Here is a 16,676-nt window from a genome sequence, read left to right as displayed (position 1 = left end):
GTTACTAGCTTTTGTGAAGATTTAGAGGTTAAATGGTGTGGTATGCCTGGAGAAAATTCTCCTATGTGGAAATGATTTTCAACCATTTTGGGGTTTAAGAAAGCCTTTCTTGGAGTTTTTGCTCTGTATTTAAATATTTGTAATTGGAGAATTTTAGCTAAACTGGATGTGAAAGTAATGAATATTATCATAATCTAGTTTTGGTAAAATATATTGAAAGTAATTAATATTTGTTTGAAGTTTTCAGAGCTGCATTGTAAGAAACTTTACTATTGTACTGTCAAAAACTCAAACTGTCTTCCTTAATGTTTTTCACTGACACTAATTCTTTGCTGTTAAACATGTTAAGTATTCACTTAAGTTTCACAATTATAACTTCAAGGAATTGCAGTGACTAATTAAAAAACAGTAGATGGAAATAGGTTTTCAGATAAAGCCTTTCACATGTTTATACAAGTGTCATCTGCTACATAATTTGGTTTTTGCAACTCTTATATATTTATGAGAAAGACTAAAATAAAAAAATTTCTGGGCACAAAAAATCATTAATATTGATACTTTTGAGGCAGTGTCAACATTTCTATAGACAAATATATTCTTTCATGTTTCAGACTAGTTTCTATTTTGAATATTCTTTGCAAGGTATAGCACTTTATTTGTATCCTAAGAATCCTTCTCCATTAAGATTTCTGTATTTTTCACTTTTTTATATACAATTTACAACTTTATATTTAAAGTGTGTGTGTGTATATATATATAATTTTAAATGTTCTAATAGTTTATTATGAAATATTCTAATACTGAAATATTTCATGATGTTCAAGAAAATTATGTATAAACAATCCATGCTGTCACCCTTTACTACTCTAATATTTTGGGTGATTTCTTAAAATTGTATTGCAATGTGTTTTCAAAAGCTGTGGTGCTTTCATTTGGTTCAGATATTACAGTTAAACTATATGTATGGGGACTAACATTTGTTCTCAAACAAGCTTTTATCTCCTTCAGTGGTCTTTGACAGACTAGAGGGTAAATATCAAGAAACTACAGAAATTCATAAACATTTGTAAAGATTCATGACTTGCTTTTGCTAATTCTCTGTCTTAGAGAAGTATTGTATTTAATTAGATTTCATGTTTTATTTTTTGTTATTGTTCAGGATATGCCTACTCAGTATTATAGAAGACGGCATCATTCACCTTCTCCAAGGTGTGATTCATATGGTGACAGTAGAGAACCCTGTTATAAGAGACGAAGATTATTATCACCAATATATCAAGATGAAATCACTCAAAACAATTCATCCAGAAATCTTAAAATGTAAGTTTTTTTCATAAAAAAATGATTTAGTGATCTTTAACAAAATCTCTACTTAATGATGTTTTCATGTTAGAGAAAGAATCTAAACATTTAGCTAAGACAGCTAATGAATAGCAAATTGTCAAGCAATATATTTATTTACTCTTGAGCAAGTTTTTTCACTATGCACAAAAGGATAAGGACACACATGATAAAGTTAAGCTGGACTTGAGAGTTCTAGTGTTGTGTACTTATACATTTAAAATTTGTGTGAATTAATTTAAAGCTACCAGAAGTGTTGCGAGATCTAAAAATTATCCATCTCATTTAATAGAATTGTATTGGTGTTAGCAATTGATTTTGTTATTGATTAGATAGAAGAACTTTTTAATGTTTGTGTTATAAAGTTTTGGGTGTAGTAGCTAGAACCACCCTTTAATAATCTTTTAGTTAGATATACTGTTATAATAAATGTAGCTAGGCAAACTCATTTAAATATTGGATAGTATTATGTTTGGAGAGAGGATGAGGCAACTTAGGTACTAGATTTAAAAACAAAGCAAAAGATAAATGGCTAGTAAGTACTTAGTAAAATTTTATATCATTAGCTTTGATATAATAAAAAATAAATCCATTATGTTACTACTAGAAGTTGGTGAGCCTTAAATTTCTTGACAAAACATCCATATGAAAAGGACTTGTTTCAAGTCTTTAATGCCATATATATAAATGGTAACACTATCTATGTAGAGATGACCAAAATACTCAGTTGGCATAATACAAATATGTGCTAGAAAACTGGTAATGACAGTTTTACTTTAAAATATGACTGTTATTCAGTTCCATGTTTCTGTACCCAATACAAACCAGAAAATAATAAACCTACCAAACTGTTCATTTTTTTATTGTTTCAGTTGAGATAATTGTACAACTACTTTGCCACTAATAGCAATTTAACTCTAAATTCATTGTGTATTTCTGGGCAGTGCATAATATCATTAGCAATTGTAAAAATGCAACAATTTTAGTGCAAACAATGTTGTCATTAAACTTTAGTTTTTACAGAAATCTGGTGTTACTTTAGAAAGCTTAAATACATAGTGAAACAGCAATTATCAGCCAATAATAGATGAACATTAGATGATGCTAGAATTGGAGCCAACCCCTACATTATGTATGGAAGAGGAAAAAAATTCAATACACAATAATTTTATTACACACATTAATAGAATACACTTACTTTCAGTCAGGAGAAGAAAAAAGTAAAAAGAAGTAAAAAAAACATTTTATAAACAAATTATATAGGAGTGTCAGTGCCAAAAAGAATGAAAACAAGAATATAACAATACAGCTATACATAAATCATCTGTACATAAATTTTGGTATTGGATTGACAAAAACCATCAAGACTAAGGTACTCTTTAATGAATTTTATTGCAATTCATCTAACAATAACTTGAGACGTATTCTCACATTTTCTGAACCCGTGAAAATGTTTTCAAAATGTTTTATTACTGCTGTAATACTTGGGTATGAATTTTTTATGCTGTTTATTTTTAAACTTTGAGTAAATACATACTGTGTGTGTGTGTGTGTGTGTATATATATATATATATATATATATATATAGCATTGGTGTTACATGACATGTCCACTCTTCTATCAGAATTTGTAGTGCATTTTAGTGGGATTTAGACATTTTAATATTAAGGTGAAAAAGAACTGTTACTTTCCAGATAATAAACAATTATTCTCTGAAGAATAAAGGCCTTTTTTCTTTGTTGTCAAAATGTTTTGTCTACATAACGATAGTAGTGTATACTATTTATTGTTTTGGAAAGTGGTATTGTATTTCTATAATTTATACAGAAAACTAGCATGTAGTCTAAAAAATGACAAGGCTATTACTATCATCATGCCTCATAGTATGTCCTAACCTGACATTTCATAGCTAACTGAAATAATTTTTGCAGAATCAAGCTTTATCGACAGAGACAGAAAAGTGCAGCTGAGACAGACAAATGTTGATAAATTCCTTTGAGCAAATAGAAATTAAGATCATTCATGGAATGAATTTATGGCATATGAGTAGTTTATTGGTAAAAATTGGTGAAATTAACAGCTTTTGATATACAGAAAAAGTGGGAAAATGTTTGATTTCTTAATTTAGTCTCCATTAATTAAAAGGTTTTTATTAAAATGTTGGTGATGTTACAGAAAATAGCTTAATTCAGAAATGATTTAATTTTGTTATTTTTAGTTTCATACATTTTATTCATTTAGCTTTAGGCAAGGTGATCCTGTGCTACGTCTTTACTATTGGCTTATTATACTAACAATCACTATGCCTGTAATGTTGGTCTGTATTCCTTCCTCCCCCTCTAATGACCCCTTTGTACTTCTTGTCTATAAAATCATAATGGACAGGCAATAATTGAACTATTCTATCTTAGTGCATATGTTAGATAAAAAGTAGACCAGCAAACATCCTTGGAAACTTTTGTTTTTGTCTCTTTTCTTCCATGTAGTTACAGAGAGGATTCTAATGATTGATTTGATTAGTGGTATGTAGTTCTTAATTACTTTAAAAGTAAGAAAACATTTTATCTTCTACTATTTGGAAAAATAAGATACTAAATTTAATATGCAATATCATTTTGAAAAATAACTACTTTTTATCATAAGCTCACTAATTTACAATTGTGATATTTGATTTTTTTTTAAGAGTAAATAAAGTGACTAAAACTTTGTACACTGTTTAACAGTTTTTAATTTTCTGTGATTAGTCTTTTAGGGTGTACTCTTGAATGAGTTGTTCATAATGTCTTAGTGGTGTTTGAAATAAGATGTATATTCAGTTTGTACCATTCATGGCACAGTTTTGTAATATCAGATTTTTGTATTTCCACTTACAACCAGTTTTTCAGTTTTGTTCTGTCTCCTTAACCAACTGATTTCTCTCAATCTTTCTGTTCTGTGAATATGAAAGTATTTTCTAAACCCTGATTCATAATAATTGTGAACTTTGCTTGTCAGAGTAAAACAATCTTGTTCATATTCATGGATTATGATGCCAAAATTCCTAATCAGAGACTGAGGATCATCCCAAAGAGACAGGAAAATTTATGGATAAATTACTTTTACTTGTGTTAAAAATATTTTTATAGAGTTGGAAGAATATTTTAATTTTAAAAAGTGGTAATTCTAAATTCAAGCTGTTTTATTTTATTTCAACTTGAATAACATTTTGTTACCACAAGTCTGCATTAGAAACTGATTAGAAACACAATTGTTCACATATTTAAAGAAACAGCATCTTTCTATATAGAAATTTAAATAATTATGTATAGCTAATTCAATAATTTGGATGTACTATTTATTAGGTTTCATCTGCTTACAAGCCTCACTTGTGAAATAAAATTAACTCAAAAATTAGTCAATTATTGTATTAAGCCACATAACTGACTTTTTGAGCAGTCATTAGTTGGCTATTATGTGTGCTTTACAGTTGATATTCAGGTCTTGAAGCTTTCATCCTCCAATAAATAACTTAACCTAAATGTATTAGATAAATATATTCTTCCAGTTAAAGAAACCTTTAAATTTACTATTATTTTAATAGTTAAGACTTAAACATGCTCCTGTGTAAACAGTTTTTACAAACAATCTGTCTTAATGCATACATTCATGAAAGTGTGCATTTTTGGTATGGAGCATTTTGAGAAAGCTATAAATTAAAATTCATGTTTTGTTGTAGACATAATTTAAATACATTTCAACTTGTGGAATATGTTAATTATTGTGTTAAAAAAGCAACCTAACCTACAGTATTCAGAACAAGTAGTCTCATAAGTATTTCAAATATGGGTGATATGAAGATTAACAAAATAAACTTTTGTAGTGTTTGTTTTTCTAATATAGCCATTGTATGTTATAGACATTTATAATTTTTCAACATAATCCAAAATTTATTTAGAATTATTTTAAACTGTATTTTAACCAACAAGCTGAATTTAATGAAATAAGGTAAAAGTAGTTACTGCTTAAAATTAATGTATGTGCACTTGTAGCTGCACATGTCCACTGTAAAAAAGCAATCAAAATTACAATAAAACTATTAACACTATGAAGAAAAAACAAACAGTAACTAGTAGTTTGAGAAATTGTTCTTGATGTTCCAGTACTAATTTTCCAACAAATATGTATGAGACTCTACATGAAACAAACACCATTTAGCAGCCAATTATATGAAAATTGTTTTGTTCTAATTATCTCATCAAAGTAATTTAGTTTTAAGTTAATTAGTGGATTTTAGTATACATATATAATTGATAATAGACAGTGATGGGATTACAAAGACAGGTGTGTAAGAAAGACACATGGTCAAGTTATGGTATGAAAGCCAGACATAAGTGATTTATTTAGAAGTAACCAGAAGGATAAGGTACTTAGTTACGTAAGTGATTGTTCTGTTAATTGTAGAAAAATAAATATTAACAATTGATAATGCATCAAATAATGTCACTATATGTTAGCAAAAAATGAGATTATGTACGAGATCTTTGAGTTCAAGAATTAATACATTAGTAATTAAAATTAAAGTTTAGTAATGCTTGTTACTTTATTTTAGAAGGCATCATTCACTTTTAGAAGTGAAAGTGTAATTTACAATATCTGGAAATCTTAGTGTTATTGTGAAGAAAAAACCTTTTGTGAAGTTTGCTAGAGTATAAATTATCACAAATTTGATGTACACTGATATTTGTAACTGAGTGAAACAACTATGAAAGTTAATTATGGAAAGTATGTATCTCTGTGTAAACGTAATTTGAAGTTTATTCTGCCTCGCACCTTTTGCTCAGAGGTTACACATCTTTCTTAGTGCACTTAGGAAATTACATCATTAGAAGTTCTTTGTAATTGTAGGAGTGACAGGATGTGACAAGTTACTTTCAATTGTACATATACAAATATGTGTACAGTATTATCTTTATTGACAGGATGCACATTGAAAGTAAATATGTATGTAAAACAGTTCTACTGCTTGCATTATGGAGCAAGAATGTTTCAGTAATACAATTAGAGACAGGGTGTGTCTACATTTTTGAGACACAATTGTTTTGTAATGTAAAGCTCTATTTTTATCTGTATGAATAGTTTTTGTTTTACATAGGTATCTCTACATTAGTGTTCAGTGTTTCCTAAGTTATCTCCGTGTGCATGTGCTTGCAAGGGAAAGTCTCTTAACTGAAGATCAACAGGCACTTTAATGAAGTTTTTATTTCTTTACTTCGAAATTTTTGAATATGGTAAAAGGATTTTAATGGAAACCTAGTGATGTTTCTTCTTAAGACTATTTACCTGTTTAACTAACAGAATTTCTGTTATTAGTTTGTACTTTTACAACTATCATATCTCCAAACAAAACTTTTGTAAGCATCACCTAAGTGTTTTTCTAACTTTCTTAAATGATTTATGGCATTGTAATTATAATTTTTTTAATGAATTAGGATATTTGATTTTGACTTCTGTGACATCCCACGTTTTGAATTTTGGGCTTAAGTTCATATTATCCCTAGTTTTTGTATACAAATGCATCATTAATAATGATTATAGTTATGTAAAGATATATTTGTTAGGTACTAAAATTGATTAAAATACATGTTCTAAAAACAGTATACCTATTTTTCAAATTCCAGAACTGTTAAGATTTTAAAAAAAGGGTAGTGTTAAGTTAGGAGTCTTTTCTAGTGATTTTATACACAAACTATAACAGTAAGATCTGATTTGTAATTGTTTCATAATTTTTGTTGTTAGCTTATGGCACTGACCTAGATTTTTGTTTTATGGATTTACCAAATTAAATTATTTGCACCTGCTAACACTCAAAATTAATTTTATTTGTAAATGTGTAGAAAAAATCTCAATAAATATCAGTGAAACTTGTACATAGTGTAATGTATTTAAAGATGATTTTAACTTCTTTGGTAAATGACATTGGTAGCCAAATGTAGGCTTATCATTTTGACCTTAGGTTGCTTTACCAAATTGTTTTAAAGAAGTTTACATTTGTGGTACTTGGTACTTATATCATAGGCATGTAGAATTACTACCTATTAACAAGTGAACATAGTTTGTAGGTATATAAATTACTTGCATTATTCTACAATAGGCAGAACAAAAACATTGGTTATGAAACATTTCCTTGTCACAACTCGATTTTTTCTCAATAGTTTTACTAAAATATACTTTAGATTATCATGAGGAGCACAGTTTAGAAATAAGATTGTGGTAAGCAATGGTCTTAACAACTCTGTAAACCTGAGCAAGTGCTGCCCCTTTCTGGCCCAAAATCTGATTTACCTGTGACAGTGACAGCCTCTGGTAACATTTGTCTTTTTGGCTGAAAACTAATCCAAAATGTGTGTTTATCCATCTTTTTATAAATAGACCAAACATTTTACAAGGTATGGTGCTAATTGTTAGTACATCATTAAAATAATTCAGGCAAAGTGTGCAAAACATTATAGGTTTAAAGGTTAGTAGAGAGTGAGCAGTGTAGTTGTATTTTATGAAGTAGTGAATGTTGTTTTGATTTAGAAAACCAGATTTCTTTGTTCTAGGGTTGTTTTTATTGAGTATATAGCCATTCAATGTCCTTTAGGTTTCTCCTAAAAGAAGGAAATGCTTTAAAGAATATTGCTTGATGGTATTGCCAAAGGATTGATACATGAAGTAGTGCATTGGAATTTTGTTTACTGCCTGTATACATTTGTATTTAAATTATTGTGCTTATACAGTTAATGGCTAACAGATTGACTGTGGGGCTGATATTCTGTTGCTTCCGTAGCTGCTGTGGCTTTGTTATCAAGAAACAGGAATTGAGGTACTCAGTATGCTTTAGATATATAAGGCTATTTAACCATAACCAGCAGATAGTTTTTTTTGCATTCTCAGGGTGGCTTTATTTTAAGAAAAGTTTTTAATACCCATACCAGCCATCTTGAGAATACATCTTCAAGTAGATTTCTCGTCATCATAAGACTGTTTTGGAGGGGGGGGGGAATAGGTATACATACTGCATACTTTACAATATCAGTGGTTTGAATTAGAAATTCTTTCAGTAAGTTTCTCTCACATATAACCTATTTAAACTTGTAGTTAAGGATCTATATTATACCCCACAGTCTGATCTTAAAAAAACTATGGATTATTTTAAAGAAAGTTAATTTTTATTGAATACCCATACCAAATGCTTCCTATGTTAAAAAAAGTGTATTTTAGGAATGACATTTTACACATTTTGTTTTTGTGAGGTTATGTATTTCCATGTTTGCTTTGGTTTGCTGTACTAATAAGTCCAATTTTGTACTGTATGTGACAGTATGAAATTAGATGCTGAAAATATTTATGGGTAGATTATAAACACATCTAGATAATTTGTTGAATTTTTGTCACATGTAAAATATTAATCCATTTCCAATGGGTGCCCCTTTGAATGCTTTTCTACACAAGTCATTACATTTGAAGTTAAACATCTTTACTATAAATGAATATGAATGATTGTTATGTTATGACTCAAAATTTTATGTAAGTTTTAAGTCCTTTGTTTCAAATAAGTTTTTAAAAACTTAAAACTACAGACATGTTATGTGACCAATGAGCGATAAAAAATTCTCTACTTTGGTTTGATGTACCTTCAAAAATCCAATAGTAGTTGGATAGAGATAAGTTTAGGCAATAAGATACTCTTGACTTGTGGATTTTAAAGTTAACTGAGTATATTTGAAATAAGTAATACATTTTTAACCTTTGACATGTGCCATGCTCACTTTCAGCAGGTTTGAGTTTTATAGCCCACATGTAGATATTACATACACATGTATAGTAATTAGAAAGAGCTCATATTACACTATAAATTGGCACTCAGTTGTCAGAAAATGTGTAACTGACTGCAGTATTGTTGGCTGCTAAACTGACTAACACTTATGGTTGTTTCTTACTTAAATGTGCTATAGTTAGAGATAAATTGTATTTAGGTCTTACTGTTATGTTAGTTAATTATGTATTTACGTTTTCAAGTGCATAATTAAAAGGTTTAAACATTTTAAAAATACTATATTATATGCCTGTTCTCAAGGCTTATGATGTGTAGAATGAAAATTTTGCAAAGGGTTGAGCATGTCTCCCAAAAGTACTGTAATATGTCTTAAGGGTATTATTGTCAAAATGAATAAGTGGTAAAGGATAAGAAAGAGAAATAAAATATTAAAACTTAACTAAATATAAAAAAATCTGAAATTACAAATTTAACAAAAGGAAATTATTTCAATGCATTGTATGTTTCATAATAACTAGTTAGTGATGTGGTAGATAAAATGAAAAATAAAATTAATAAAATTTTTGATATCCTTTCAGGAGGTTCTAGAGATTATCCAAATAAAATGAAAACTGTAAGACACAGAAAAGTATTTTAATATTTAAAATGAAAATCATCTTGTATTCAACTTAATTTAAGTGCATGTAACTGCAATATAAAAATAACATTTTTAGTAAAATGTTTAAATTGTAATGTCATTCTTTGTGTATAAGATAGTTACTGTTAAAAAATCTTACTAGTTTTTGGTAGGATACATTAAATCTCATAGTTACCACATGTATTATTACACAAGTATTTTATGAATTGGTTTATGTAAATAACATGAGCATGATACAAAAGGGTTAAGCAGTTTACATACATGCTACCTTAGTAATAATTTAAAGAGTTAGAATAAAATTTTTAATTTTGTTTAGTGTTAAAATTTGTGCCTCTTATCATGTAATAATTGTGCAACACTTTTAAATTTCAATAAATTTCATTAAGGATAAGCAAAACTACAAATTGCTGCATGTGCAATTACAAAATGTAACTTTTGCTTGATTGCATGTGGCTAATAGGAATCAATGAAATTCTACAAAGTTTAGTATTTGGTTCCTGTACATTGTTTTTTAAACCTGATATGTTGTTTTTTTCCCTTTAAGAACAGAACTGAAAAACATGAGTATTTCAATTTCTTGAAATAAATTATTCTTCCAGTTTTGATTTTAGTTTTGGAAATGGAATTTATTAAGGACTTCATTTTGAACATTTACAATGAGTTTTTGTGTGTGTGCTATGAAAACCATGTCTGATTTATATTCTGTTTTTACTAATCTTGTGCTGTGTGTATATATTAATGCACAGAAATGTAAACTTTCTGTGATCAAGCTTTTGCATTTTGTTAGATGTGAAATCATTTAACTTGTTTGAGCTTAACATCATCAGTATATTGAAGATTGAAGTTTACACTCTTATGTGATAACTTGGAGGCTTAAGAATATATATGGCATCAAGAAACGGGTTTTAATTTCACTGCCTCAAGTCTTCATTCCATGGGATGCTTTACCACTCAACATTTTTAATTTAGGCACACATTTTTCAACCTATATTCCACCATAGTGTTGAAAAGTAATGTGGCATTTAAAGATCCTTTTGAATATCTTGAGTTATATCAACTTCTGCTGTGTTAAAACAAATGAAAATATTCTTAATCCATATTGAAATTGATTATAGTATTTATTCAACAGGTTATAATGTTTATTCAAGTCATACCTACCATTACTTTTAATTTCTTTAAAAATGTGTAAAATTTCTATAAGACAATGATTTTCAAATGATTAAATATTTGATGTATGCTATTACAAAAATGTAGCTCAGATTTTGGAACTTGGTTAAAGGCTTGATGCATATATACTAAATTATGTAGTTTGTCAGTAAATTTTACATTTTGATGAATCTTCATTTTATTAATGATTAAATGAATAAGTGGCATGTAAAAAGTACATGAACAATACATGAATTCCTTCATATTAATATTGTGGTTTGTTATATTTATTACTATATTTGTAGATATTAGCATTAAAAATTTGTGTAATTAAACAGTTTCATATAAATGCAAGACAGTGCAATGTTTTAAAGAATTTGAAAGCTCAAGTAAATGATTTAACAGCATTCCATAAAATTCTTTTTTCTTAAATTCAAATATTTTGTTAAATGTTATTTTACCTTAAATTTTTTGTTTATAATTAGACTTGTGTTTTCTTCAGGTTTATTTAAATTTTTATTAGATTCATAGTCTTTTTCTCCGTATTATTTCAGTGATTATTACAAGGATTACAGCAGTTCCAAGACATCAAGACACAGCTATAAACTTTACAGTAAGTCTAAAAAGCAGCATCGTCACTTCCATGGAAAGAATTCAAGCAGTTATGGATCCAAGCAACACAGTGACAGCTCATACAGTCGACAGAAGACCCAGCAAAAATGGAGTGACCATAGCCGAAGAATTCGTCACCAAAGACATAGTTTGAGTACACAGGTGAGCATTCCCCAAAAGAAAGTTTCATAATTTTGATACATTTCTTGTTGCAGTCAACACATTTTTTTTTTTTTTGTGGGGGTATAAAATTTTAATTTTCTATACATTTTGAATTTGAAAGTGTTAATCATTGCAGACATCTTATGTATGGTAATTATACTAAAATTTTGAAATTGTTTTTTAAAATTAACAGCTTTAATTTTGTAAACAAATTTTGTTTTGGGAAGCATATATTTACATAGTCAAATTTTCAAACAACCAGTAACACAGTCTTGCATGAGTGAAAATTATTCTTGCTTTTTCTCCATTTCTGTATGGTAACAAATTTTATAAAGGTACACTACCTATACATCTTCCATGAAATTGTGTTTAGACAATATGGGAACTCTGAAAGCAGTGTTGTATTATAATTTTATGGTTAATATTATGTATCAGTTGTATACATTGCACTAAAACTGAATTAAAACATTTACTGTAAAACCAATTCATTTAGTTAAATACAAAACAGCAGCTAATAAGGAAGAAAATCGGTATCATGTCATTAAAGATTTGGTGTGCAATGTGGAACAAATCTTGCATAAACATGTAGTTGGAGAACATTAATATTGCAAAATCATTACATGCATAAAATACAAGATGAAGGAAGCTTCTAGTCTTCTACTGAACTGTTGTAGTTAATACATTTAAATTATATTTTAGTTTTTCATTTTTTTTATAATTCTATGGATTGAAATCTGACATTGAACATCACTCATACTTTTTGTAATGTTTTATAAAATTTGCAACAATTATTTTTAATCTTTGATCAAGCAGTGGTTCATTTTAATTATCTCAAGCCATTTTCATAGGTGTAAAAGAAATGTGAATATAGGATTGCCTTTATAGTATATGTAGCTGTGGTTTAAGACAGTTATTTAAAACTGTTAATTTAAAAACCGGAAATAGTAATCTTCAAAGAATTACAGAAACGAGAGGTAGGTTAAAGTGAAAATCAGTTGCAAAAGTAAACAAACAAGCATAAGGTTTATGCTATTGATACTGTTTCTGCTAGCAAGGAATCTATTTTGATCCTTTTAAATATTAAAACTTAGACAAGGAGTCAATCTTGGGATTTATATGCTGAAGTAATGTCTGTGCTGTCTCAAACCTTAAACTTGTTTACCTTTTGAAATTGTTTTTCACTTTAAGGTACTTCTCTTGTTTCTGTAATTCTTTCAAGATCTCTATTCCTCCTTTTCAAATTAACAGTCTTTAATAACCTTGTTTATTTTTTATGCCCATTGTGGACATACTTGTGTATTATAGAAATACTGTCCTGTTTGAGACAGTTTAGTTTAATGAAATACATAATTTGTATATCATGATCTCAGGAAACAGTAACAACTTTTGGATTGGATTCATGAAGATCAAATGGCTATTACTCCTGATATAAGTGCTAGGATGTTATCATTGATAGTGGTACTACATCTATGATTAATGTGATCCCTAGTGATCAAATATGTGATGTATATAGTTGTAAAAGTTGTACCCTACTTTACTTTTGCCTAGAATTCCCATCCTGCTGGCATTATTTTTGCCACTTCTCATGGTCAGCTGCAACGATGACTACATCTGTAGCATTTATGAATTTTAGTAATCTAGTGTTGGGTGTTATTTGGCACTTGCCATCAGCCATCACTACGATTGCCATTCAAATGCTTGAAATTGAACTTAGTGCTATCTTTTAAAATAAAGCTTAAAGATTTCTGTTGTGGGAGACAGCCTAGATATCTGTATAATGTTTGAGATACATGTGGTAAAATTTATCATGCAGTGTAAAAAAAATTATTCATGTCACTGGGAACCCTATACATAAACATAAGGTCTTTGGCATTAGTACAGTTGCAACAGTAAATTAATAATTGCCATGGTAAATGTGTAATGCATGCTATATAAACATTAATTTACATTCATGGTCTGCATGCAGGTAAATACCTAAGCTTGTAGTAGATTGAGATTCCATGTAAACCACAGATTACATTACAGTGATTGGGTGTCAGTTGTTATGCAGCCATTGTTATTTGTTAGTTAGCCAAATAAATTTAAAAATTACTGTAAACAATGTTCAATGATGCATTTAGTAATATTACCTAAGTTTTATTGCAATACTTGTAACTATTTCTGCTGTAGACAGACAAAACAGTATTAAAAAATAATAAAGAATAAATTGGCAAACCTTGTTATGAACACTACCATGGTTCATGATGAATTTGTGATACTTATAGAAAATTTCTGCTGTAACTAACTGTGATGAAAACCGAGCTTTACAAAAGTACGACTTTCTAAAAACTAATCCGTAAAAGCAAAAGAGAATGCTATGTATTTGAGTATATTGTATGTATACTTTAAGCTGAAATTAAATAACTTGTTAGTCTTTACATATTGAAAACTATTGACAGCATGCTGATATGGACAATATTATTTATTATAAAAATTCATAAATAATTTTCGCTAGAAGAAAATTATATACATTGTTACATTTCAAAAGGTTACTTGGTTAAATTAAACAAATATGCCTTCGAAGAGTCTAGAGTCCCGTATGAAGGAACAGCAACATTAGAAGAGCCTGTATGGTCAAGGTGGTTAGAGCTCTTTTCGTAATCTGAGGGTTGAGGATTCGAATTCCCGTCACACCAAACATGCTTGTCCTTTGAGCTGTGAGGTGTTCTTATATACGATCAATCCTACTATTCGTTGGTAAGAGTGGCCCAAGAGTTAACAATGGGTGGTGATAACCTTCCTTTTGTCTAACACTGCTAAATTAGGAACGGCTAGCACAGATAACCCTCGTGAAGCTATGCTCAAAATTCCAAAACAAACAAACACATTACAAGAGGTTTGTTTGCTTTTTTTTTAATTTCGCACAAAGCTACTCGAGGGCTATCTGTGCGAGCCGTCCCTAATTTAGTAGTGTAAGACTAGAGGGTAGATAGCTAGTCATCACCACCCACCGCCAACTCTTGGGCTACTCTTTTACCAACGAATAGTGGGATTGACCGTCACATAATAACGCCCCCACGGCTGAAAGGGCGAGCATGTTTGGCGCGACGTGGATGCGAACCCGCGACCCTCAGATTACGAGTCGCACACCTTAACATGCTTGGCCATACCAGGCTCTTCTAATGTTGCTGTTCCTTCATATGGGGACTCTAGACTCTTTAATGATATTTAGTGCTTTCAACTCTTTCTTGGTTATAAAGTTCTTATGTTATGCATGTGTTTCACATGTATAATCGAAACTTCATATGGTTTTAATTTAAATTTAAAACGTTTTCAGGATTAACTGAGCAGGTAACCATCTTTATTCTAATGCAAAAAAAAAAAGCTGCATTACAATTTATATCCATAAGATGGCAGCACTAGTGGCGAGTACTTCGGAGAAAAGGGGGCTACTAATGTAACAGCATTTAGTCCAATGATGCAGTGTGTTGTATGACAGACAAATTGACGTGTAGTAACTGCCTCTTTAGGCTATAAATAACTCTCCAAGACCTCTAAAATAAATGTGCTTGGTTCTCAGCTGATTTTGATCAGTATAATTCAAGCAAAGACGGTCTGTTGCAACCAGTAGGATTAACACATCGCTATTGGGTGTGTAATTTAGGACCTTTTACGGTATGGTTCAAGGACAAACTGTTGCAGCTGACCAACCGTTTTTAGATTCTAGTGATTCGGACTACGGGCAGGTAACAACCAACAGTGTCAGAGTCACGTGATTTTTAACACATCAGTTAACACTGCTTATGGTTTAAGCATGCTCATTGTGTTCTGGGAATGATTGTTAAAATTTATTTTTTCATATAAAAGAATTGTTTAATGATAACATTAACGGTACTGACAGTAAAAATTAAACCGCATAACGTTTTATTGTTGTAAAATATCGTTTTGTAGTGCTAGATTCAACGTTGCCTGATAAATAACTGGATGACGTTCAGTTGTAGCCTAACCGTAATGTTTCGTTGAAGAATTGAAATGTAATGTGGTTGTGGAGTATTTGTCTTAATTTTTGTTAACTTTGTTTCAGTATTTGGTTTTCGTTAGTGGGCAAAAGATAATTGACATGAAGATGGATTGTATTTACCATTCATCAGTCAGTATATAAAATGTTAATATAAATTACCACACAAATGTTTTAAACTCGAAACGTGTTTATACAGTAAGTATTGTTTGAAGTACCGCTGTAATGTTTGATTACAGTTAAGTCTGTTTGAAATTATAATTTTGTGACATTATTTGTAAAAACGAAACAAACAAACTGAAATGTTTTACAAAATAATTCAACGGCTTAATTTATACTTTTTTTTAAATAGATGAATTGTCAGATAATTAGCTCAAGCCGTGTGAAAATTGTAACCACACTGACCAAATGCTTGTGATAGTGTTTAACCTTTAGCTTCTCGGTATGAAAACAAACAAAGGAATTAGATTGTGATAAACAAATTACGCTAGAATAATTAACCCAATAGCTATAACATCACTTTTATTCTAGCAGTAGACTTGTGAACTATCTTAATTTTTATTAGTTGAGTAGTACGAATTGAAAATCAAGTCATGGCTTATCTCCCATTTGCTAGACCTTTTTATTTGAGTGTTCAAATTTTACATATAGTGAAAAGGGCAGTATTACAAAACCACTGGAACGTTAGATTCTGGTCTGTCTGTGTTGGTTTCTTATTGGTTTTGCTTTTAGAGAAAATGAGTGAACTTTCACCCAGTTGTTTAAAATCTGAAAAATTTGAACAGTAAGTTAGGTTTGTGAAGATCGTTGAAAAATGTGTACCTCCATTTTTTTTTATGAAAGTTAAAACAAACTGTTAACGTTACAAAGAAGTATTCCAACATCATTTCTGTACAGGACCGTTAACTAACAAGTCTCACCTGTAAATAAAGTATTTATCGATTTGATGTTTTTATCATCCCAAAGCAGTCTTATGTTTGATA

General features: G+C 29.6%; 1 protein-coding gene across 5 annotated transcripts in view; it reads left to right on the top strand.

Annotated features, from left to right (window-relative positions):
* Nucleotides 1–16,676, top strand: part of LOC143223377 (serine/threonine-protein kinase Doa-like) — a 44,669-nt gene that overhangs the window by 4,217 nt on the left and 23,776 nt on the right. The window contains exons 1-3 of one of the 5 annotated variants that reach the window (XM_076451287.1): nucleotides 6,297–6,608; nucleotides 7,964–8,185; nucleotides 11,477–11,696. In XM_076451287.1, coding sequence (XP_076307402.1) covers nucleotides 8,103–8,185; nucleotides 11,477–11,696 — 303 coding nt within the window. In that variant the 5' untranslated portion in view covers nucleotides 6,297–6,608; nucleotides 7,964–8,102. Of the gene's footprint in view, nucleotides 1–1,159; nucleotides 1,321–6,296; nucleotides 6,609–7,963; nucleotides 8,186–11,476; nucleotides 11,697–14,942; nucleotides 15,422–16,676 lie in introns of those variants that run through there. The other 4 variants (XM_076451285.1, XM_076451286.1, XM_076451284.1 and 1 more) reach the window with 4 other exon arrangements.

Source organism: Tachypleus tridentatus, chromosome 8, assembly GCF_004210375.1.
Source record: "Tachypleus tridentatus isolate NWPU-2018 chromosome 8, ASM421037v1, whole genome shotgun sequence".
NCBI lineage: Eukaryota > Metazoa > Arthropoda > Merostomata > Xiphosura > Limulidae > Tachypleus > Tachypleus tridentatus.
This window is presented reverse-complemented; position numbering and strand designations above follow the sequence as displayed.